General features: G+C 37.4%; 3 protein-coding genes across 6 annotated transcripts in view; all 3 read left to right on the top strand.

Annotated features, from left to right (window-relative positions):
- The window catches only part of clip1a (CAP-GLY domain containing linker protein 1a), a 41498-nt gene extending 32410 nt beyond the window's left edge, over positions 1 to 9088 (top strand). For both annotated transcript variants that reach the window (XM_016505389.1, XM_016505388.1), the window contains 13 exons: positions 126 to 242; positions 885 to 937; positions 2081 to 2198; positions 2377 to 2453; positions 3558 to 3678; positions 3908 to 3960; positions 4061 to 4178; positions 4960 to 5012; positions 5151 to 5268; positions 5356 to 5464; positions 5717 to 5769; positions 5934 to 6061; positions 7828 to 9088. In XM_016505389.1, coding sequence (XP_016360875.1) covers positions 126 to 242; positions 885 to 937; positions 2081 to 2198; positions 2377 to 2453; positions 3558 to 3678; positions 3908 to 3960; positions 4061 to 4178; positions 4960 to 5012; positions 5151 to 5268; positions 5356 to 5464; positions 5717 to 5769; positions 5934 to 6061; positions 7828 to 8056 — 1347 coding nt within the window. In that variant the 3' untranslated portion in view covers positions 8057 to 9088. The remainder of the gene's footprint in view (positions 1 to 125; positions 243 to 884; positions 938 to 2080; positions 2199 to 2376; positions 2454 to 3557; positions 3679 to 3907; positions 3961 to 4060; positions 4179 to 4959; positions 5013 to 5150; positions 5269 to 5355; positions 5465 to 5716; positions 5770 to 5933; positions 6062 to 7827) is intronic.
- Positions 9089 to 9459: 371 nt separating this feature from the next.
- Positions 9460 to 14456, top strand: cdca5 (cell division cycle associated 5). Of its 2 annotated transcripts, XM_016505400.1 has the most exons (6): positions 9464 to 9541; positions 9622 to 9728; positions 9810 to 9874; positions 12263 to 12325; positions 12403 to 12855; positions 13805 to 14456. In XM_016505400.1, the coding sequence occupies exons 2-6, from the start codon at positions 9677 to 9679 to the stop codon at positions 13883 to 13885; spliced, it is 714 nt and encodes a 237-aa protein (XP_016360886.1). In that variant the 5' UTR covers positions 9464 to 9541; positions 9622 to 9676; the 3' UTR covers positions 13886 to 14456. The 2 variants fall into 2 exon arrangements, with proteins under 2 accessions (XP_016360885.1, XP_016360886.1); XM_016505399.1 differs by having other exon boundaries at positions 9460 to 9728.
- A 2918-nt stretch (positions 14457 to 17374) lies between these two features.
- LOC107702936 (LIM domain-containing protein A) overlaps positions 17375 to 25592 on the top strand; it is an 11003-nt gene continuing 2785 nt past the window's right edge. The window contains exons 1-8 of one of the 2 annotated variants that reach the window (XM_016505385.1): positions 17375 to 17573; positions 17895 to 18143; positions 19203 to 20600; positions 20655 to 22344; positions 22460 to 22488; positions 22735 to 22896; positions 24230 to 24296; positions 24480 to 24587. In XM_016505385.1, coding sequence (XP_016360871.1) covers positions 18013 to 18143; positions 19203 to 20600; positions 20655 to 22344; positions 22460 to 22488; positions 22735 to 22896; positions 24230 to 24296; positions 24480 to 24587 — 3585 coding nt within the window. In that variant the 5' untranslated portion in view covers positions 17375 to 17573; positions 17895 to 18012. Of the gene's footprint in view, positions 17574 to 17894; positions 18144 to 19202; positions 22345 to 22459; positions 22489 to 22734; positions 22897 to 24229; positions 24297 to 24479; positions 24588 to 25592 lie in introns of both variants that reach the window. The other variant, XM_016505383.1, reaches the window with a different exon arrangement.

Raw genomic sequence — 25592 nt, 5'->3', positions numbered from 1 at the left:
AATAATTCATGTAAACGCCACAATGAGCTGCACATTTGTTTTTAAATCCTCAGATATTTGCAGGAATATTTATATCTACTAGTGTCTGCTTCAAGCTGTTTTTTTCTCTGTATCCGTCGTATGAGGAGCTGAAACAAGCAGTCGCTGAAAAAGCCCAGGCAGTGGAGGCTCTGAAACACGAGAAGGAAAAGCTAACCGTGGAGCTCGCCAGCAGCCACAAAGACGGCAATATTCTGCTAAACGTATGTTTATTGCATTATGTGCAGTTTTTACGGTTTCATTTTGTGCCATCAGGGTTTCCGCAGGTCCTTATAAAGTCTTACATTTAGTTGTATCGCATTTAAAATGTCTTAAATGGTACAAGAAAGTCTTAATTATTTGATTTGAAGAGGTCTTAAATTTGGGGACGGAAAGACGAGGATTATATTAATTGTTTAAAATAATAATTGATACTTTTGACTCATTCATTTTCTTAAAAATGGTTTAAAGGCTGAAATGTGAAATGTTTATCATTTTATAAAACTTTTTGTTTTTGTGAAAACAACTGTAAATCATGCTTTTTACAGTCATTCTAATATGTTATCATAGGCCCTACCACACTCATATGGTATTCATTTGATTTGTGCAGGTCTTAAATTTGAGCTTAAAAATCCCGCAGATAAAGAGTCGCAATCTAGATGCTTCAACTAAACTATTTGATCAAATTTTCATTCTGCTTGTCAAAGAAAAAAAAATTGGGCCAGTGTTTTATGTAAATTCATTGCAAACATTGTAGTTTGCTAGCTAAATATAACTTAATTTGAATATGATGATGTTCTCATATTTGTGTGCTATTTTGTGATTAGTAAATGTCTTGAAATCTCTTCACTGTCGTCTGAATGCAGCTCAAAAAGGAGTGTGACGGTCTCAACGATCAGCTGAAGGAGATGAAAACGAGGTAATGAGCTGTCCGTACAGACATTTATGAACACAGAGAAATGACAGCAGTTTATTAATGCTTTTCATAGACATAGTTCATAGTTCCAGTCAGTCAAATTAGATTATTGTTACTGTATAGCAACAAGTATAGATGTTTAATCATGGTATTATATGTGCAGACTTTCTAGGACACGCACATGCATTTAGAGCGATTATATAAACAGATTGGTTAGAGTTTATCATGGTCTGTGGCAGGCTTTTCTAACAGTCGGGCAACAATTCAACAAACAAGAAGTTAATATTAAGTGATTTCATTCGTAGAGAAAATAATGTCGTTTTGCACTATTTCGCGGAAATGGTTCTAAACGAAGCCATGTTGTGCGTCTCTGCACACAGCAGTGTTTCGTTACTGAATGAATTTGCCTTTTTTGTACACGTTGAATCCGTGATTCACTGACCCATTCATAAAAAAACAGTTTCTTACGAATCAGCCCTTTTGAACAAATCGACTGAATAAATGACTCAACGACTCGGTCATTAAGACTGAGACTACTGGTGATTTTAGTCTCTTTTTTTTTTTTACAAGCATCATATGTGGCCCTGCAGCACAAAAGCAGTCTTAAGTTGCTGGGGTATATTTGTAGCAATAGCCAACAATACATTGTATGGGTCAAAATTATACATTTTTCTTTTATGCCAAAAATCATTAGGATATTAAGTAAAGATCATGTTCCATGAAGATATTTTGTAAATTTCCTACCATAAATATAGCAAAACTTAATTTTTGATTAGTAATATCCATTGCTAAGAACTTCATTTGGACAACTTTAAAGATGATTTTCTCAATATTTCGATTTTTTTGCACCCTCAGATTCCAGATTTTCAAATAGTTGTATCTCAGCCAAATATTGTCCCATCCTAACAAATGATGATGTATAAATCTCAATTTCACAAAATTGACACTTAAGACTGGTTTTGTGCTAAAGGGTCACGTATGTGAGTTGAAGTCTGAAAACGTTACTGTATGGAATGCAGCAGCACGAACATTCTATTAAGTGTTTCTTTTTGTTTCATGGATGAAGAAAAGTTACACAGGGTTGGAGAGCTTGGGGGCGAGTAAATGATGACTAAAGTTCAATCACACAAGCTCTCTTCTGCGCAGGGAAAGCACTTTGAAGAGCGAATCAGAGAAGGAGAACGCAGCTCTTCAGCAGTCTCTCCGAACACAGAGTGCCTTGATCTCAGAGAAGGACACAGAATTAGACTCTCTGAGGAACGAGGTAACATCTTCAACAGCTAAGATTTGCTGTACAGTGTTTGAAGTGTTATGAAAAGTTTCACAAGAAAAAGAAATGCTGTCAGTTGTCATACAAAAAATATTTTGGCACAGCAAAAACTGTAGGTGTAAAACACATAATTAAAGTAGGCAAGCTGTTTTTTTCTCTGTATCTGTCGTAGCTGGATGCTTTGAAACAGCAGAACTCGCAGTATGAGGAGAACCTGAGTTCTGACCGTCAGAAGATCAGTGAAGAGATGTGAGTAGCCACGTTTACATGGACACTTTGTTTCATTTCAGTCGGAATGAGATCATCAGTGTTTACATGAACGCTCATACTACTGTTCTTTGTATTGTTGTGACATTTGAGTCATTTCTCTTTGATATTTACTGTTTTGCATTCATGATGAGTTTTCACTCAGTTTAAAGTCTTGTCTCAATCTTCTGCTGATATTTCATCTACTTTCTTTGTAATTCGACCATGTATAATACTAGGGGAGGATAAGGGAATTATAAAAATAACCAATGTATTACATATTCAAAATACAATTCCGGGTTTATTTTTAATGTAGAACTTAAAGGGATAGTTCACACAAAAATGATCTCCCCCCCCCCCATCATTTACTCCTCATGTTGTTCCAAACCTGAGTTTCTTTTCTCCTGTTGAACCCCAAAAAAAGATCTTTTGAAGAATGTTGGTAACCAAACAGCTGACGGTTGCCATTGACTTCCATAGTATTTTTTTCCATACTGTGTTAGTCAATGGCTACCGTCAGCTGTTTGTTTACCAACATTCTTCCAAAGATCTTCTTTTGTGTTTAACAGAAGAAAAGAAACTCATTCAGGTTTGGAACAACATGAGGGAGAATAAATGATGACAGAACTGTCATTTTTGGGTGAACTAACCCATTATTAACTTAGTTAATGTGTGTAATGTGTGTGTGTGTATAATATATAAGTGTGTGTGTGTTTGTCTGTGCGTGCGTGTGAGTGAGTGTGAGTGAGTGAGTGTGAGTGAGTGCGCGTGCGCGAGTGTCTGTCTGTCTGTCTGTGCGTGCGTGCGTGCCTTTTTGGTACTATATAATGGCCACATGGTCTACAGTAAATCGCTGTCACCATACCTGTAGTACAGCATGATTCCTGTTTGCATATAACTAATTAATAGATGACAATCATGATTTTGAGTAGTGAGACCGTACATTCAATTACATCATTTACATGCTTTTTAGCACAGGTTAGAGAATTGTTGAGAATTGCTGCTTTTATTTATGAATGTTTCAAGAACAAGTCAAGTACGAATTGTGATTTCACTTTTCCTCTGTCTGAGAGTGTAGTTTGAAGAAATGCTGGTTGTGTGTTTCAGTGAGGAGCTGAAACAAGCAGTCGCTGAAAAAGCCCAGGCAGTGGAGGCTCTGAAACACGAGAAGGAAAAGCTAACCGTGGAGCTCGCCAGCAGCCACAAAGACGGCAACGTTCTGCTAAACGTACGTTAACCGAATGATATGTGTGATTTAATAGATATATTAGTTTGCATCTGGAAGTTTGTCTGAAGTCATTTTTATATTTTAAATCAGTCATTTTTGAATGCTAAAAAATGAATGAAATGTGCAGTGTGTTTTATGTAAATATGTTATGCTTTAAATACAATGCTGTGATGATTAATGTGTTCATTTGAGAGGCAAAAGCCCTAAATTTGATTCGCTCTCAATGCAGCTCAAAAAGGAGTGTGACAGCCTCAATGATCAGCTGAAGGAGATGAAAATAAGGTAAGCAACGGCAGAGTTTATGGTGTTTATTGCATTGTTTCGACTAACCCCAAACGAACGAAAGCTGAAGCACACATCTTACAGTCTGTCTTCTGCGCAGGGAAAGCACTTTCACGAGTGAATCAGAGAAGGAGAACGCAGCTCTTCAGCAGTCTCTCCGAACACAGAGTGCCTTGATCTCAGAGAAGGACACAGAATTAGACTCTCTGAGGAACGAGGTAGTATGGCTGATTATATAATAACGTTGTATGATATTTGGGAAGATACAGAAACTGGAAATTAAATCACCTATTTGTTTACATGAGCTTCTGGTGCTTGGACTTTCTCTGTTCCTCGCTATTAAGCTAGTATTACTTTTGGACAAACAGTTCTTAATTCGTCAGTTTCTGTTCAGAGACTGGAACTGTGGTGTTTTTCCATGTCAGTCTTTATTACACAAGACTGTAATTAAGTTTCAGAAAAAAAAAATAGTTTTCATAAATTGAGATTTATACTATTAGAATATGTGAGTTAATGATAGGCTCCTTTACTGAGTTTAGCGCTGCCTCGCCCACCGATTCTACAGCGCTGCCTGTTTAGCCCCGCCCACCGATCCAGACCGCATCAGTGAAAACTGTTTTTATTACGTGCTCACTATTGCTTTGTTTGTTATTACAGATCGTTTGATCTGCCTTTTTAACCTAAATCACAGCAGCGCCCAGCTCTGAAGGATGCAGCTGTCAATCATACACAGCTATTAGCCAATCACAGCAGTGGGCGTTTACTTCTGAGTCTACAATCCGCCAGACCTATTCAAACAGTGTTCTGATGAGGGGTCAAAACAGGACAGAAAATAGACTATTACTTCTGAATTATGAAGAGAACATTTATTCTATTAACACAATTATGTTCAGAGAACAGTACACAATAATAAAAAAAGCAGTTCATGACCACTTCAAAAGCTGAAAATATAAATGCAAAATTTGCATAAATATTAAATTCTGTTCCCTCCTAATGCAGTTCAAAAAGGAGTGTGACAGGCTCAATAGTCAACTGAAGAAGATAAAAGTGAGGTGAGCAACCACAGGAAATTTAATGCAATTTTGACTACCATGTGTGGAAGTCTTTGCTGTGTTGTTTTAATATAGAGATTCTGACCCTGCATGAGTGAATGGAGAAAGCACACGTCATACAGTCTGTCTTCTGCACAGGGAAAGCACTTTAACAAAAGAATCAGAGAAGGAGAACGCAGCTCTTCAGCAGTCTCTCCGAACACAGAGTGCCTTGATCTCAGAGAAGGACACAGAATTAGACTCTCTGAGGAACGAGGTAACATCTGTTTGGATTAGAGTGTGTGTGTGTGTGCGTGTGCAAAGGTCAGTTTTGCTCAGTGTTGTTCGTGGTTCTTGCAAGCAGATAGCAGGTCTGCAGTCCAGTCTGAAACTCCACAGGAGTGAGAACACTCAGCTGCAGGAGGGAGTGAAGGGTCTGGAGAGTTTAGCTGACGCTCAGATCAGCGGCACAGGTGACCCTTACAGCACAAGTCTGCTCCAGTTAACAGTAAATGACACAGGGTGCAATGCACATATTTGAAAGATGTTAATGTAACGTAAAAGAAGAATTATATAGAGGAATTCCAAGACTATAGATTTTGTTTTCATTGCATTGCATTTCAATTCTTCCAGACTGTAGTTCTGCTATTGCATTTTTGCTGGACTTGGGATCAAACCTTGCTTTATATTCATGTGTTTAACCGTGTGTTTTGCGTACCAATCAGATGATTCTGCTTTAAAAACATGGAAGGAGGCAAAGGAGAATGCAGAGCGGCAGGTATGCAAAGGACAGTTTTCTCTGTTATGTGTATTTTAGGCATTTGACTTTAGATATACGGTCTCAGAGCAACAGGACATGGTTTCTGCAGGTTTATGGGATTATAAAATCATGAATTGCCCATTTAACACACTTTTGCTGATTAACTTCCTTCTTTGGCACAGGTTGAATTCCTGAACTCGGTTATTGTGGATCTGCGGCGGAAGAACGAAGACTTGACATCTAAACTGGAGACGATGGCTGAAGCAGCGCTCAATGGGAACGGTGCAGCTGAGACGGACACTCACAGCAGGTGTTTGGCTCTGTTTTGTAAATCTCGGCATACAATGGCAAGAACCAGTTGAACTCGCTAATTTGTTTTCATTTAATCTTCAAATGTGACACATTTTTCACTTAGTTTAACAATTACTGGTTTTATTATTTGACTTTGGGTACGCACACATTTTGTAGACTTGGCGATGGCTTTTAGTTCCTCCAACTATAAAAATGTAATTCTGTGTACATAAAAATATAGAAGAGTATTTCTAAATTAGCTTTTTTCCTTAATTCCTCTGTATTGTTTAGAATCAAATAGATTATTTCAGCTTGGGTTTTCCATGCTTCATCCATCTTTTTATTTTATGTTGATATGCAAAATGTGTAAAAACAGAATAACATTGTTTTGCACAAGTATGTTGAATTAAAAAAATCTGTTAAAATAGTTTTTTATTAAGTTTGTTACACAAAGTCTCACACCCTAGTCATGCCGAGCCGACGCTTAAAAAGAAACCCCCTAGAAATTGCTACAAACAAGCTAGTCACTTGCTAATCATGCTAGCAACATGCTAGTGACATGCTAGTAACATGTTAATCATATTAGCAACATGCTAATCATGCTAGAAACATGCTAGTCACTTGTTAATCATGTTAGCAACATGCTAGTAGCATGCTAATCATGCTAGCAACATGCTACTCATACTGCTAATCATGCTAGAAACATGCTAGTCACTTGTTAATCATGTTAGCAACATGCTAGTAGCATGCTAATCATGCTAGCAACATGCTACTCATACTAGAAACATGTTAGTGACATGTTAGTAACTTGCTAATCATATTAGCAACATGCTAGTAACATGCTAATCATGCTAGAAACATGCTAGTCACTTGTTAATCATCCTAGCAACATGCTAGTAACATGCTAATCATGCTAGCAACATGCTACTCATACTAGAAGCATGTTAGTGACATGTTATTAACTTGTTAATCATGCTAGCAACATGCTAATCATGCTATAAACATGTTAGCGACATGTTAGTAACTTGTTAATCATGCTAGTAACGTTAATCATGCTAGAAAAAATTTAGTAACTTGCTAATCATGCTAGCGACATGCTAGTAACTTGTTAGTCATGTTAGCAATATGATAGTTACTTGCTAATCATGCTAGCAACAGGCTAGTAACATGTTAATCATGTTAGAAAAATGTTAACAACATGCTAGCAACTTGCTAATCATGCTAGCAACATGATAGTAACATTAATCAGACTAGAAACATGCTAGTCACTTGCTAGTCATGCTAGCAACATGCTAGTAGCATGCTAATCATGCTAACAACATGCTTGGAACATACTAATCAGGCTAGAAACATGCTAGTAACTTGCTAATCATGCTAGCAACATGCTAGTTATTTGCTAATCATGCTAGCAACATGTTAGTTACTTTTTAATCATGCTAGCAACATGCTAGTTACTTGCTAATCATGCCAGCAATATGCTAGTAACAGACCAATCATGTTAAAAACATGCTAATCATGCTAGAAACATGTTATCAACATCTATCAAAATTTTCAAACTTCAGGCTTTTACAACTACTTTAAACTTTCAGGCTAGGCGTTCTCAAGCCAACCTAAAATTTGTCTTCTTGACGAACTTTTTCGTCTAGTTTTATGTTGATATGCAAAATGTGTAAAAACAGAATAACATTTAGTTTTGCACAAGTATGTTGAATTAAAAAAAGCTGTTGACATATTTTGTATTAAGTTTGTTACACAAAGTCTCCCACCCTTGTCTTCTACACCTAGTCACGCCGAGCCGACGCTTAAAAAGAAGCCCCCTCCCCGTCTCTTCTGTGACATCTGTGACTGCTTTGACCTGCACGACACAGAGGACTGTCCCACCCAGGACCAGATGCTAGACTCGCTGCCACACACCACCTACCACGGCAGCACCAGCGACGAACGACCGTACTGCGACATCTGTGAGGTCTTCGGCCACTGGACAGAGTCCTGCAAAGATGATCAAACTTTCTAGCGTCCCGCTTCATTTGTACTTGCAGTGCTATGCCTTGAATCAAACAGTGCGCAAAAGACTATTGTAAGTCTGCCTGGTTTTTCACTCGTGTGTTTGCCGCCATATAAGCCTGAACCTTTCAGTCACTTTAAAGCAAGCGTCTGTAGTTTACTCGGTGGCAATTTTACCTGCTTTTTTGGACTGAATGACGGTTAGGAGGGTTTTAAGTTCACTTTGAAAGTAGTGAATGCTCATACTTTAAATGGTGGTAGAAGCGGTTCTCTTAAACGCTTAAAGGTTTCAGGTTTTTAAACTTCAGTGCTGACCTCTAGAGGAAGGGAGGCTTGACTTCTCAACAGCCTTTCACATATCAGCGAGAGACGTATTAATATAAAGAGTAAATTATTCTAGAATTGTGAAAATGTCATAGTTTCTAAATAAAAAATAAGTATGTTTCAGTCATTTATTATCTTTCAGAATGACCGTTACGAAAATGTTCGCAACTTGTCCAAAAATGAAATTAAAACACCTGTTTTTGTTACTTTATTGCTTTAATATTATGATTATTATTAAGTTGTGGAGATCTGGAATGTATGAAATTGTGACTGTTTTTAGTAAAGTCAGCATATGTTTCCCAGGTGGTATGTGAGACATTTATTTGTATAAAGATCAAGGGGGGCGGGGGCCAGATTTTATGGAAATAAACTTCAAAAAATATCTTTTAAGTGCAAAAAACATTCTTTGTTGTGTTGTATGTTCATGCTAATGTGGTGCTCTAAAGAAAAACCCCCGTGCTTTCAAATCAATTTCATATTGTCTGATGTGGTTAATCTCAAGCATGATCTACACGGATGTTTCCCAACCTTATTTCTGCTCTTTTGTTAAAGCAGTAAAGTTACACAGCTACCGGTGTGTTGCTAGGTTTTAAAGCAGGTTTGATTGTGTGTTTATATCAGTTTCACTGTCCACTCGATTCACGTAGATGTGTCCAGAGCTGTGTGAGATCACTACAATGCTGCTTTTGTGGAGGTGTGTAGGGTGTTAAATACAAACGTTTTGTAGCATTTCTATTGCTTTTTATCATTCTTAAAGCTCTTCATTCCAAACATAGGCCTACTACAAGCTAGCCAGTGTATTCAGCAGGTGTAATGTAATGTAAGTTGCTTCGGAGGCATTGCAAGTATTACATACAACAATAATAAAACAGTGCATTGACATAAAAAAGGAAATTTAGTAATGGTACTTAAGTACTTTTAAAGGCAAGTAGGCCTACTTCTGTATTTTTACTTAAGTAAAAATATGTCTTTACAACTTTCACTTGTACTGGAGTAATATTTGACCAGCTCTCGCTGTATTTTTTTTAGATCTGTTGAGTGCAAATATTTGAACGCGGTTCAACTCTTCCACAGGAAGACACGTGTTTAACACCGGAAGTCGTTTGTTTAGCTCCACCCCGCGCGGGCGAATTTGAAAGAAGAGCCGATTCGTTTACACCCGAGAACAGAGGTATTTGTTTTTATGTAAGTCCATATAACGTTAAGAGAACATTTAACGGATTGGTCGGTGTAAGTATAACAAAGGCGCAGCTCTTGTAGGTTGTTTGTTGTTGTGATCGTCAGTGTGTCGAGTTAGCTTAGCAAGATGAGCAACAAAGCCGCAGGGTTACCGAGCAAGAGCAGCGCTGGAAGCAGAAGTGAGTCATTACTGTGAGTCTGTTCAGGCTGTTAACAGCTTAGCTGAGTGCTTCTGAACGCAGTGTGGGGTTTGTTCCTAGAGTCTGATGGAAGGAGGTCCAGCAGGTTATCTGCGAGCGAGGAAACCCTGTCCACTGAAGCGGAGGTGAGTTCAGCTCGCTTTTCTGATCGATGAAAGCAGGACGAAATATGGCAAGCCGGTTTGACATTTACTCCCTCACAGGATATGAATTCTTGATATCCACAATTCAGTTTTTTTATTTTACTAGTTCAAATGCTAATTCTTGATATCAGGAATTAAATTTCAACTTGTAAAAAATATAATTCTTGATATCTGTAATTTTATTTTCACTAGTTAAATATCACCATAGGCTGCCATTCAAAATCAATTGTTGATATCAAGAATTAATGTCATACAAATTGAAATTACAATTTAATTGTTACTGGTACAGACGTCTATTCTTGATATCAACAATTGAATTGCTTCTAGTAAAAAGAATATCTAATTTTTGATATCAATAATTAAATCGTCACTAGTGACAATGTTAATTAGGGCTGTGCGATTTGGGGGAAAATATCAAATTGCATTCACAGACACAGGCTGTGTGTGCGCTCTTCTGAATTGGGAATAGCCAACATGCATTATAAACTTATTTCAAATTAATCTGTTGGGGAGATAAAATGTGTAAGATAACGTTCACGTACTAACAAAGACATGTAAGAATGTGTCTTTTATTCTCCAGTACTGAAAACAGAACCGATAAGGGAGCTTTTGATATGCGCTGTGACGCAGCTCTTGCAGATTACCTTTTTTGTTCGTTGTCTGTCATTTCGAAGCTTAAGTTGCATACGGTTTTCTTTAGTTTTAATTTGCCTAACTATCGATCTGACCCAGTAGACGCCATAATCCCACTCTGTCTCTCTCCCGTCCCGCTCTGTTTTTTTTTTAATGGTGGGTGTTTACGCAGTTGGCTAGAGCAGTGCTGATTGGGGAGAACGGAGGTGCGCTCACTCTCGCCCAGGGCAAGTAAGACTGCAACTCCAGGCTGGCAGTCATGCATATGCTCTGGAACAGAGTAATATCGCGTCCACATCGCAGGCTTTGCGATTAGCAAATCGCAACGTCTCAAATCGCGATTCGATTTCGATTAATCGCACAGCCCTAATGTTAATTTCTGATTGTTACCAGTAAGAAAGCCATTTTAGATATCAGAAATTATATTGACGTCAGATGCCTTTTTTCAGATATCGGAAATAACAAATGTAACATGTTGAAATACATTTACGGATATCAAGAATTAACATTGATTTTGAATGGCGATATTTAACTAGTGGAAATACAATTGCAGATATCGAGAATAATATTTTTTACTAGTTGAAATTCAATTGCTGATCATTTCTGATGTCATTGTTGATATCAAGAATTAACATTGTGACTAGTAAAAAAATTAATTGTTGATATCAAGAATTCATATCCTGAGAATGAATAAAAGTCAAAACGGCTTGCCATAGACGAAATGACTGTAGGACAGCAGCTGATTGACAGGTGAGGTTATGTTGCACATCACGTTTTTCTGGCTCACTGCTAAAACTGGAAGAATAAATCATCTCTAAATCCCAAACCATGTTGTCACTTTGACTTGAAAATGACAAAAAAGATAGACCTGATTGTCTAAAATACATAATATTAGCTCTAACACTTTATAAGTATGCATGCACTAACAACTCGCTTATAAACCATTTGCAAGCTATCAGTTTATACATTGTAGTCTTTGACATTGTTAATATGCAATGCACAAATAGTGATTTTTTTTATTCATTGTCACTGTAATTAACATTATTATTGTTTAATTAGCTCAGATGTAAAGAGTTAATGTGAGAGCGAGTGTGTGTTTTTTATTATTCTTTAACATCTTGTAACTGTTGTAAAATCATAATGTATCAAATGCATAAATGTATCAACTCACTTCATACATAAACATTGCTTTCATTTTAATTCATAGCTTTAATGTTTTCATGAACCGTTAAAGGCTCTTGTTTCAAATCGGACTGGTCTCATTGTTTATATGGAGATATGTAATAATGTAACATTTACAAGTGTAAAACATACTTTGTATACGTTTGGATTCATGCTGAAACATGCAATATTGGTGCACTGACAGCTTCTAACATGTTAACATTTATTATTATATACTAACAGTTTACAGAAATGTAACATAATTACAATTAAATTCCATTAATTCATTATTCATAGATTAAATAAGGATATGTAATGTCATGTGCAGGGCTCCATGTGAGCTAATTAATCAATAATAATCTGTTAATTACAGTGACGGTGAATGAAGAACTCATTATTTGTTTACAGCCAGTATTAACAATGTTGAGGCTACACTTTAAAAACGAAGTTTTCAAATGTTTTATAAGTGCTTTATTGCTGTATGCTTATTATAAAGTGTTAGCGAATCACGCAGCGGTAAACTTGCTGGTTTGGTTCATCATAATAGATATGTAGTAATATTATTATGTCTCTAAGGCTCCAGCTGTGGCTGTGAAGCGGTCGATCACGGTCAGGAAAATTGCACCCAGGAAAACTCAGGTAATTCTCACAAACTCTTCCCAGTATCATGCTGTACCTGAAATGCGTGATGTGGTCATGTGGAAATGTTCCCCTAGGCGCTGTGTGGCGGTAACAAGGAGAATGTGGAAAGATTATCTGAAGCATCAGCGCCCAGCACAGCGGTCCTCTCGCCCATCCTGCCTCCTTTGTCTCCGTCTGCGCAGCCCAAAGAACCGGAGCAGGACCCTGTTTGGCCCCAGAAAGTGCGGCGCTCCTACAGTCGCCTGAGTGTGGGGGACAGGTCCTGCGACAGCCCCAAATCCCTTCCTGCACCGTCCACTTCTCCCAACACCCCAGAGACCCTGTTTGGGTTCGAGAGGCTTCAGACGCCAGAGGTGATGTGTAAAGCAGAGGGATCTCGACTGACTCCTCTGGGCTTCTCAATGGGTTCCTTCAACATCTCCGCTGCTGATGACAGTGCGTCCAACCCTCCAGAGATCGATCCCAACATCCCGGGGGTGTGTCTGGGGAAGAAGACGGCCAGGAGGAAGCGCGTACAGCAGATAAAGGTGAGAAGGACATGCTGATATAAACATCTCATGAAGTCTAAAGGTGAAGTGTGTAACTGTGTATGCTCTTAAAGGAATAGTTAAACCCAAAAAATTAACACTTTCTGAAAATGTACACACTTTCAGGTCATCCGAGATGAAGATGAGTTTGTTTCTTCATCAGATTTGGAGAAATGTAGCATTGCATCAGTGTCTCAGCTAGGGATGTAACGATTACCGGTTTGACGATAAATCGCGATAAAACACCCCACGGTTAGTATTACTATTTCATATTTTAATTATCACTATAACCGTATTCGATTACGCAGCCATTTCTGTTGCATATGAGAAACGACAAATGAAACTGAAAGCATAACGAAACCGCGCGACTCGTTTGAGCTGCGCAGCGCTTCGAGTGTAGAGCATGGTTTATACTCGCCGCGTCAGGAAAAATGACGCGAATATTGAGGAAACGATGGATGGGTTTCATGCTAAAGTAAAGTAAAAGACCGCTTCTTAAACCAAAGGTGAACATGTTGGTATTCTTGGGACAAAAGCAATGCTACATTTCTCCAAATCTGATGAAGAAACAAACTCATCTCGGATGAACTGAAGGTGAAAAAATGCTCAGCAAATTATAATTTTTAAATTGCTGATTTAATTTTATTTTTTTAAAGGTATTTTTAATTTAACGTTTCCAAAACAGGGACACTTTTCGCAGTGATGCCATAAAGAACCATTTTTGCTTCCGCAAAGAACCTTTCAGTCAACAGTTCTGTTTCTTCGTGTGAAGAACATCTGAACCATCTAAAGAGCCTTTAGTGCAGTGGAAAATTTTCATGATGCCAGTACAGAATCTGTCATTTCTACTTCACCCAATAGAATTGCAGAAATGAGTTTCAAACAGGGCTCCCTTTATAAGCGCTTGTTTATTGATTCTGATCAGTTGTGATTTTTCCTGCTCTTTCAGATGTCGGAGCTGGACGCTCTTGCCGCGGAGATGAATGCAGAGTTTGAGGAAGCGGAAAGTTTTGACCTGTTTGTTGAATAAAGAGCCACACGCTCGGGACATTTTCAGGACACGTCATACTTCTCAGCTTACCGCTTCATTATTATTCATCACGTTTACTGCCCTCTGTTGATTTCTGCTTGCTAAATCTTACTTCACTGAAAGCTTGTTTTCAGAGTTTTGTTGCTCTGATATAATTTGATTTCCACAATGCTACAATCATCAATAAATCTTTGAATGACATTCAGAGATTTCACAGATGAAAAAACCTGTTGGTCTTTGTTTTTGTTTTTCCGTATTTGATTTATCAGTTTGGTTAAAATCATTTAGCCCAAATCTCATGGTAGATGTTTTTTGTTTACTACACAACCGTAGAGGCCTAATGTTTGAATAAATAGCGGTTTAGAGGAGTAGTAGCCTGTAGAGCTGAAAGTGTGCATTCTGTTGTAAAAATAAGATCTGTAGACATGAAGCAGTTGCTGACATTCTTTTTTAAATTTTTTTATACATTTAGCCTTATTTAACATTGTCTACTTTGTCTTGTCCTTTGTTGTGTAATGAGAAGGAAACTATTTTGTGAAGTGTTTTTGTTTTGTTTTCATTAAATTGAAGTGCTTCCTAATTTCCCGTTTAATGTTTTCCAGAATGTAAATTAACCCTGTAAAGCCTGACACATGAAGTAATTGTAAAAAATAATATGTGAGCCTGGAGCACAAAAGCAGTGTTAAGTCGCTGGGGTAGCTTATCTATTCATCTTTCAGATGATGTATAAATCTCAATTTCACAAAATTGACCCTTATGACTGGTTTTGTGCTCCAGGGTCACATTTGAAAGAGTTTTTTTGAGACTAGACAAAATGCAAAGCAAAAGAAAATAATTGCATGTGTGTTTTTTGTTTATCAGTAATACATGAATATGCAATATGCATAGTTATTCTTACATCTGCTTAATAGAAATCAGTAAAGATTTCACAGCAAACCGACACATGAACCTTTTATAATTATAAATAATTGCAGTTTTATAATTATACCAAATCCTTTTACTTTCTGAATGAATATAAACTGTAAATCAGATGACAGAAGGCGTGCAGTAGATTGCGCACAACAGGTTTTTCAGCAAAGATTTGATCATTTAGAGGCTGGCACTGAGTTGTGCTCTTATATAATGAGAGGAGGCTGATGGGAAACGATCGTCCTTGCGTGGCTTTTCATTCAGTGCTCATCTGTTCTCTTTCTGAAGGTTACATTTCATTGCAGTTTGACATTGATTGTGGCTGTGTGTCTGAGCAGTGTTACATAACTGGTCATTGATTGTCTCTAGCAGGATATTCCAGGATCATGACACTTTTAGGGATGCTAGATGACTGCTCCGAGATGAACATATCCACGTTTTAGCTCCCTAGCTTGCTGGGAATGATGCTGAGGAAAGACAAGACCAAGGAAATCAAAGCAATGTGATTTACAATGGTGAAAATGTGCATTTATACTCCTCAGTTTCTTGTTTTTGTTTGAAGCATGGTTATATTTCTCCTAGTATTCCCGTGAGTGTGTTTCTTGTTAAAGACGTTATATTTGGATTCTCTATAATATACAGTATACATGATAAACATTGTTTTTTGTAATGTTATTCTGAAGTATAGCTGTAGTGCATTATTACTAACCCTAACTATAGATTTACAGTATATACTGTACTAGCTATATATTATATAATCATAAATAATAATATTATTATTATTATTAGGAATGATAATATATCGATTTAGTAGAATGCAATATAATAAACTATTATAGAAATCAACCAAATAACAAAAATACAGTGAAACACTGCTTCACGGTATTATTATGTGCTCTGTAAGGCGCTGAACACTCAGAAGTATATTCAGCTGTTCTTCTAAATCTTGTTAAGTTTTTATTTCAGCAGGCTTCATGTTTTTTTGTGTGTGTGTTAGTTTTGTTTATGGCATCAGGATGTTTCACATTCAGTGGCATGGACGGCGAGGGCAAACGTGCCTGTGAACGTGTTTTATGGTTAATGTTGTAAATTCAAATTGATTCTCAATGAATCCATCCTCCATCAGCCTCGTTGTAGATACAGATACAAGCACAGGCCTGAAGCAAAGGAAACTATGAACCATAGTGCAATATGTTCTATGTCAATTTACTAATTTATCAGTGTTTTATTAAAATGGCGAAACCATGTGCAAGGTCAAAATGAAAAGATGAGACTGTTACTTGGTGAAAATTCCACTTAAAAAAAACCAAAAACATGTTTACAGTTGTGGTCAAAGGTTTGCATGCACCTTGCAGAATCTGCAACATGTTAATTATTTTACCAAAATAAGAGGGATCACACAAAATGCATGTTATTTTTTATTTCGCACTGGCCTGAATAAGATATTTCACACGAGAGACGTTTACACACTCCTGAACAGTTAAACTGCCTGCTGTTCTTCAGAAAAACCCCCCCAGCTCCCACTAATTCTTTGTTTTTTTTAGCATTTCTGTGTATTTGAATCCTTTCCAGCAGTGACTATGATTTTGAGATCCATCTTTTCACACTGAGGACAACTGAGGGACTCAAACACAACTATTTCAGAAGATTCAAACATTCACTGATGCTCCAGAATGAGAAACCACGCATTAAGTGCAAAGTGAATTTGAAGATCAGGGTAAATTTGACTTATTTTGTCTTCTGGGAAACATGCAACTATCTTCTGTAGCCTCTGAAGGGCAGTACTAAATGAAAAAAAATATGATATTTAGGCAAAATAAGAAAAATGTACACATCTTCATTCTGTTCAAAAGTTTTCACCCCAACTATTATTTTCTCTTGTGGACTATACGTAAACGTCTTTTTATGTGAAATATCAGTAACACTTTATTTTAGGGTCTCTTAACTAGTTGCTTATTAGCATGCATATTACTAGAATATTAGCCATTTATTAGTATTAATTAAGCACATATTCATGCCTTATACTACATGACCTTATTCTACATCCCTAATCCTACCCAATACTTAAACTTAACAACTACCTTACTAACTATTAATAAGCAGCAACTTAGGAATTTATTGAGAGAAAAGTCGTAGTTAATAGTGAATAAGTGTTCCCTATTCTAAAGTGTTACCATAATATCTTATTCAGGTCAGTACTAAATAAAAATTAACATGCATTTTGTGTGATCCCTCTTATTTTGGTAAAATAATTAACATTGTGCAGATTCTGCAAGGTGTATGTAACCGTTTGACCACAACTGTATAAATGATCTCTAAAGTCCTAAAAAGATAATTGAATAACATTATGCAGCTTATTTCATCTGATGCCCCCCAACATTAAAAGAAGTAGCAACTAGTGCCTTCCATGGAAAATAATCCCCCCTTCAAAGTGAATTGATGTTATTGTCATTGCTGTACAAATTTACCATGGGCGCTTCAGACAATGAGACAGGAATTATTGACATCTGGTGCTCACACTGTGCTGCTGGAAAATCAGCCCTGTCAGATAAAGGGGCCGGACAAACATGCATAGAAAAGTTGTGAAAGTACCAGAGCTCTCATCATCTCTTTCGAACCCTTCAAATACGCAACATCTCTTTGCTGTGGCTTGTAATTTTCATTTGTTTGGAATTAAGTAATTGTGTTTTTAAATTGATATTACACAATATTCATTGCTCTTTGATCCCTTGAGGAAGTCTGGTTTCTTTTCTCTGTTGGCATTTTTGATCATTTTACGGTAAGATACTGCAATATCACATAGCTAACTTATAAGAGTTTTTATTTGATGTTAATTAAAAAAAGAGAGTTATGTATTACAATTTTCTTTGACACTTTTAAGTATTCATTAAGTATTTTCTTTTAATTCCTGTCTATTTTTTTTCTAAGATAAGTATACTGTATATTATATTAACCTATTTGTTTAGATCATCTAAATGCCAATTATATTGATATTCTAATAGTTTTAATACGCAGTTTGTCACTTTGTAACTGACATATGTTTTTTACATTATAAATTACACTACCAAACCTTTACCATATCTGTTATGTATTCCCACAGTACTTCCCATTACACTTTTGGACGGTTTGTTGCTCAGAAATCAACAAAAAGTTTTACAAAGCAAGAACAATTTAATTTAATTAAATTGTCTTTCTGAGGAGAAGCAAGAACATAGACAATGGCTCATAATCAGATACATCACCATAGTCAACACCATCATCATCCTCACCATCAGCGTCGCCACTCATCTCATCGTCACCATCATCACCATCGTGGTGCACACATTCCAGAGGAACATGAGGATAAGAGGTGATAAAAATATATGACATGTATTTGTAAAAAAAAAAAAACATTAAAAAAAAGCATTTGTTAAAATGTATGCATAATGTATATACATAGTGTTGTTATCTTGAAGCAAAAAAAAAACTTAGAAACAATTATTTTCTTAACATAATGTGTGTTGTTGCTATGGTGTTGTGGGTGGTTCCTTGGGCTTTGCTAGATTGTTGCTATAGGGTCTCCTGAGTGGTTGTTGACTAGCCCAAATCAAAAGAAACCACCTGCAAGTTTTTATATTATTCAAGCCACATGGTTTTTAGGTATAATTCATGTCTATGTAACACCTCCGGTTATACTCATCCTGCTCCGAGTGGAATTCGAACAATTATTTCTGGCATGGGAGGCGGGTGCGCTAACAAGGACGCTAAAGACCACAACCACTAGCGTCAGTTGCTACTGCACCTCTTAAGATCAGGGGCGTGAAGTTTACCTGCACAGCTCTTACTAGCTGGCCTCTGTTACACTCACACCCCTAAACCTCACTCTCCTACCCGGGTCACGGCACCAACGTAACCCCTCTGGTTCTACTTTAACCTCTCTAAGCAGAATTCGAACCAGCGTTTCCAGCATGGGAGGCAGGTACACTAACAAGGACACTAAAGACTGCAACCTTTAGCGTCATTTGTTAACATGCCTCTTGAGATCAGGGGAGTGAAGTTTACCTGCACAGCTCTTACTAGATGCATGGCCTCTGTTACACTCACGCCTTTAAACCTCACTTGCATCCGGGTCACAGCACCAATGTAACCCCTCTGGATCTACTTGACCCTCTCTAGGTGGGATTCAAACTGCCGTTTCTGGCATGGGAGGTGGGCACGCTAATAAGGACACAAAAGACTGCAGACTCTAGTGTCAGTCGCTAGTGCACCAGATCAGGGGAGTGAGGTTCACCTGCACAGCTCTTAACTGGTCTCCAGTTATTTATACATAAATAAGTAATGGGTTTTTAATGAGTAATAGTAATAGTAACTAATAAATAGTGCCTTAGTAAGAACCACTAATTCTTTTTTTCTTCACTTTTATCTATAGTACTTCAGATGCCAGCAGTGGTCGCCATCACATTCATGAGCATTATAACCATCATCACCCCCAAGCTGATAGCCATCATCATCATCATTATCCACAAAATCAGGATAAACGTCACACACCGAAAAAGAAAACTCACTCTAAAGCTTCAGTCACTTCCTCAAACTCTTCTGGGTCTTCCTCTAGTTCCTTGTCAAAGTCTTCATCAAGCTCATCCAGTTCTGATTCCTCTTCCTCCTCCAATTCCTCTTCATCTTCTTTCTCCAAATCATATTTCTCCAATTCTAGCTTTTCCTCTTCCTCTGGTTCATGTTCTTCTTGGTCATCTGAAAACAGTCTGGAAAATGCCCCTTTGCCTACTGAGTCCAAGCGAGCTATTCAACATTCAAAGCACTCACAATCATGTATGGATATCAGCAGAGGACGGAGAGCCTTTGAGGATGATGCAGATACAATGCCTTTATTGGACGCTGATGACCAACTGAAGAAGTCCACAAGCATGGAAAAGAACCTGACTGTCAAAGAAAAAAGTGGAGGAACTGCCAAGAAGACTGCAACGAATTCTCAACAGAAGAATGAAAAGGGCAATAAGGGGCAACAACACAATCATGCTAAAGGGGCTGCAAACATAAGAAAGACCAAGTCTATGGAGGTTCTGTCGAGGCAAACAGATCATGCTGGTGTTGGAGACTTGGATGAGAAGGGGCGGGAAAAAAAGAAGCAAGAGGCTCATAAGAACTTTGTGAAGGGGAAGATGAAGTTTTCTGCCTTTCTGAATGAAATCACAAGGCAGGTGCTTAGCCCATCAAGACTTACATCCCTTGGGGTAACAGATGTTCATAGGCCCTTGAGCCCTGGTCAAACTTCAACATCTCCAAAGACATTGTCTCCAAAGCCTGAACATAAAAGAGAAAAGACATCAAAAATGACCAGAAGCCGGCTGGGAAGCAGTGCCAGCTCCATAACATCAACTGTTAATTCCCATGTCAGCAAATACTCGCACTCCAGTAAGCATTCTCATTCAAGTAAGCACTCCCATTCCAGACGGCACTCACATTCAAGCAAGACCTCCCGCTCCAACAAGCATTCACATCCTGAAAGGGACCTCATCTATCAACAACAGCACCAGGCTGTTCCCAGGCATCGATGTGACAGTACAAAAAGTGATACAAGCTGTACTAGTTCTTCTTCAAAAGGTCTTTCATCTGGGACTGAACATGGCCACAAAAGTCAGAAAAAGCACCAAATTGCCCCCAAAGAACAGCATTTGAATTCACCGAATCATCGAACTTCACACCACAAATCGTCTCCATCACACCACCATTACAACAGAGATTATCATAGCCCACCTTCATGTCCTTGTTCTCCAGAATCAGAAAACTGCCATCATCATGCCCATCCAGAATCGCATCACCATCATTCCCATCGAGAATCTCATCACCATCATGCCCATCGAGAATCCCAATGCCATCATGTTCATCGAGAATCGCATCACCATCATGCCCATCCAGAATCTCATGACCATCAAGCCCATCAAGAATCTCAACACCATCATGCCCATCCAGAATCTCATGACTATCAAGCCCATCCAGAATCTCAACACCATCATGCCCATCGAAAATCCCAACGCCATCATGTTCATCGAGAATCGCATCACCATCATGCCCATCAAGAATCTCAACACCATCATGCCCATCCAGAATCTCAACACCATCATGTCCATCGAGAATCACATCACCATCATTCCCATCCAGAATCCCAACACCATCATACCCATCCAGAATCTCATGACCATCAAGCCCATCAAGAATCTCAACACCATCATTCACCATCACATCACCACCATGGAACTCATCGTAGCCCATCACCACACCATCACTCTCTTCATTCAGATTCCCACCACCGTTCACCTTCTCCAACACATTACCATCATGGATCTTACCGCAGTTCAACACATTCTTCTAAATCAGGGACTCACCATCATCCAGAAGCTCACTGCTATCCTTCTCACGTGGAATCACACCACCATCATCATTCACTGTCACCACCACATCACCACCATGGAAGCCACCACACCTCATCTTCACACCATCATTCCACCCATTCAGAAACTTCCCACCATCATTCCCATCCAAAATCTCATCACTATGACTCGCCTCCTCCTCCTCTCCACCACCATGGAGAACACCATGGTAGTATATCTCATCTTTCTACAGACTCAGAAACACACCATCAGTTTGGTGTGAAATCGCAACACCATTATTCTGACTTTGAATCCTCTCATCCCAAGTCTCACCATCACCATCATCATTCCCATCCTAATCACTCACCCAACCCTGATCATCACCATCACACTTCAGATTCAGAACCAGAGCACCATAATTTCCACGATGATTGCCACTCTGAAACTCACCAATACTCTCATTCCCATGATGCATCCCCTACAACTGAACACCATTATCATTCCTCTCATACTGACACTGACCATAATCCTCATCACCATCACTTGTCTGACAGTCAGCCAAAAAGCCCTGTACACTCTAATTCACCCCATCCTTATGAAAATCATCCCAACTCACATTCAGAGTCCACAAATCATGGCACGTCACATTCTAAAGGACACCTTTCCAATTTGGACTTCCATCATCAAAGTGATCATAATTCTCCAGAACCTCACCATTTTCACTCAGGAAGTCATGATAACCCCCCTGTTGAATCAGATCATTACCATCACCACAAGTCTCAGGAATCCCACCATTATTCCCATTCAAATGCCCATCACCAATCCAATCCAGAGACTACCAATCCTCCACATCATGAGCATTCAAAATCTCATCATAATTCCCAACCAGTGGAGTCCCACCATCATCATTCCAAAGATCACCATCATGACCATGACCATCCAGAATTGCAGAATCAGCATTCCCATTCAGGACACCACCACTTTCATTCAGAATCAAACCACTATCATTCCCACGTCAAAGAGGATCATCACAATGATGATCACCCAAGCCATCTTCGCCACTCTCCAGTGGGCCAGCGGTCTACTTCTCCACATTCTAACAAGTCAGATTCATCTGCAAGCTCCACTATCCAGGACGATCAATCTACAGTGAGCTACCAAGAGTCATCCTCATTCCCAAAGGTGAGTATTTTTTCTTTAGTGTTGAAGCAGAGTGAAAATATACATATTTATATAAACTGATTATTATTTGTTGTTGGTGTTTTCCACATTTGCCTCTGCTTTCGTGTTTGCACAGGAAAAGGATTCAGAATTGGAGAGGTTAATGTGAGTTTTTTGTTTACTATTGCATTCTTTTTTTGCATGCTGCCTGCTAAAGTACTAATCGCCTTAACTTTGGTTCTGGAAATTGCTTTTCAGCTCCGTCAGGATGGTAGCGAGACAATTTGCTTCCCAAATGATCCCCTCTTGGCATGTCATTGCTCATAAAAGCATTGTGTATCTTACAGCCTGTGTGTGGTTGTTTTCTTGGAGGTGTGCTTGATGGCCTCTCTGTCTGTTTAATCGGTCCAGGATGCTACAGGAGCAGAATGAGGCTCTCCACCACAGCTTGCTGCAGACCACTTTGCAAATGAAATGCATGGGAGCTGAGTTCAAAACCGGACACCAGCTCCTTGAATCTGAGTTACAAAGAACTCGCATTGAGCTTAGCAGCTTAATAGAGCGGTTCACAAGGTGAGACACAAGACTAAACTGTACTGTGCTATATCACATTCTATTCTATTCTATTCTATTCTATTGGATTAATATACAATGCATGCACATAAAATAGACCAGTTAGAAAATGCTATTTTTAGCAGGATTTGAGCTTTTTTGGGTTTGTGTTTTTGTGGACAGTGCACATGCTCCGAAATGCACTATGTACATATGCATACACTACATTTACAGCACATTTACTCATTTAGTAGACCCTACATTTTAGCAATGAATACATTTTTATAAGAGATATATAAGAGGGCAGACTTGACCATGCAGAATGTGATGACAAAGAAGAATTTTTAAGGCATTTAACAACAAATCTGTTTCTTTAGCTTTTGATGGTTTTATATAAGATTTCCTCTAACAAGAGAAACAGCATAGCAGATTTCACTTTTTTTCATCTGAGCTAATCCATACTACCCTCGTAAAAAGTAGTGAGCACTTGTAGTGTAACCCTAAATCCTTACTTGCAGATAATATATTAATTAACTAAAAGGCCACTTAAGTGTACTTAAAGACAGACAATTTAATGTGTCTTAACAAACTTACACTTGTAACAAGTGCACTTTGTAATAATGTCAAGTTAAAAGTTTTACTTTAAAGTACCTTTCAATTAATTATGTTTTAGTAATATTCTGTTGTTCTTTAAAGAAGTGCACTTATTTTGATTAACATACTGAAGCACATGTAAAGTACTTGATTATCATTTTAATTGTAGTGTTATTTGGTGTTACATTTAAATTAAAAATATTATTTAAATGTACAAAATTCCAACTTACAAATTTGTAATTGCAAATACAGTATATTTAAATACATGATATATTATGAATTATTAAATGACACATAAAGATGTAATTAAGTGCTACTTAAGTGCCAGAAAACACTGTAAAATTGCATTTAATAAAAATTTAAATGTTAATATGTTTTCCTTTAATTGCAATTAATTCATTAACATCGATTAAAACACCATATTAAGTTTTAATTGACTTTTATTCTTTTAAAGTTAATTATTTTTGTAATAAATAATCTTTTCAAATTTTGACTAAAGTGTACTTATGTTTTTATAAGGATGAGTGAGTTATTAAGGCTTTAGCTCTTGTCAGCTACAATTTTCAGAAAGGTGACTGTAATGTTATTTCTGTTTTTATTCAAATAACAAAGACAAATTGTATATTTGTCATTATTTATAATGCAATCTGCACCAAACAGTCACTGATTTGCTCTAATTTAGTGCAACCCAGAATAAAAAAAATGTTTTTTTTTTTTAAGAATTCATGTGAATATATCATATGGCTCTCTGTTTCATCAGACTTCAGGACAACTACTCCTGCACACAACAAACCAACCACCTTCTGGAGAAAAAACTGCATTGTGTGGTAAAGCCCAATTTAACCCTTCATTTAGTCTTTCGTAGTTGTTCCACCCTAAAGAATCAATCCCATTCATTTGAATGGATTCTTAATCGCATAATATCAATAGACCATTGGTTTACATAACATCACAACAAATTCTGTTTGTTTTAAATATGACTTTTTAAATATGATGTTACTTCAATTTAGTCTCAAAGTACGGATGGAGAGCGAGAGCGACTGAACGAGCGAATCTCAGAGCTCACAGAACATCTGTCTGCAGCGAAGACCACCATCCACAGTCTAGAGAACATTAATGTGAGAGCTTGATTTCGTTATGTTTATAATTAGCAATATTCACATTCATGTAGATACTCCTTTACTTTTGATACTTCCATTCAAATATCAAGATGATGAATACAAGAGGCTACTCTTTAGGAACAGATTGTGAGAGAGCTCACTGTGAGGTATTTTATGATTTCATTCCCTTCAATAAAAATTTATTTTAGAAATAAAAAATATATTGACTGGATGCATGATCATTGTAATTTTAGTGAAATAAAAATTCAGGTTGAAAACGACTTCTTATAGTATTTAACCTTTTAAATATAATGTTGATTTAAGCAAACTGGCAGCTATTCTGATTTAAAAAAAACATTTAAAAATGTGTCTTATACAAAAAGTTTTTTTTTAATTAAACATTTACATCACATTTACACACTAACCAATTGCTACCTTAAAGAGCTATTTATTCCCATTAAATTAATGTATTTATGTTGACTCAGTAATGTTAAATTATATAAATTATATATATAATGTATATATAAATGTGACCCTGGAGCACAAAGCCAGTCATAAGTGTCAATTTTTCGAAATTGAGATGTATACATCATCCGAAAGCTGAATAAATAAGCTTTCCATTAATGCATGGTTTGTTAGGATAGGACTATTTTTGGCTGAGATACAACTATTTGAAAACAAAAAATGCAAAAAAATCTAAATATTGAGAAAATCATCTTTAAAGTTGTCCAAATGAAGTTCTTAGCAATGCATATTACTAATCAAAAAATTAAGTTTTGATATATTTACGGTAGGAAATTTACTAAATATCTTCATGGAACATGATCTTTACTTAATATCCTAATGATTTTTGGCATAAAAGAAAAATGTATAATTTTGACCCATACAATGTATTGTTGGCTATTGCTACAAATATACCCCAGCGACTTAACACTGCTTTTGTGCTGCAGGGACACACATATATATATATATATATATATAATATAGTTAAATTATACCATTTTCAGGTTTAATTTTTTGACT

The sequence above is a fragment of the Sinocyclocheilus anshuiensis genome, unplaced genomic scaffold, assembly GCF_001515605.1.
Source record: "Sinocyclocheilus anshuiensis isolate Anshui unplaced genomic scaffold, SAMN03320099.WGS_v1.1 scaffold238, whole genome shotgun sequence".
Taxonomy (NCBI): Eukaryota; Metazoa; Chordata; class Actinopteri; order Cypriniformes; family Cyprinidae; genus Sinocyclocheilus; species Sinocyclocheilus anshuiensis.
Note: the sequence above shows the minus strand (reverse complement) of the source record. Positions and strands in the feature narration are given on the sequence as shown.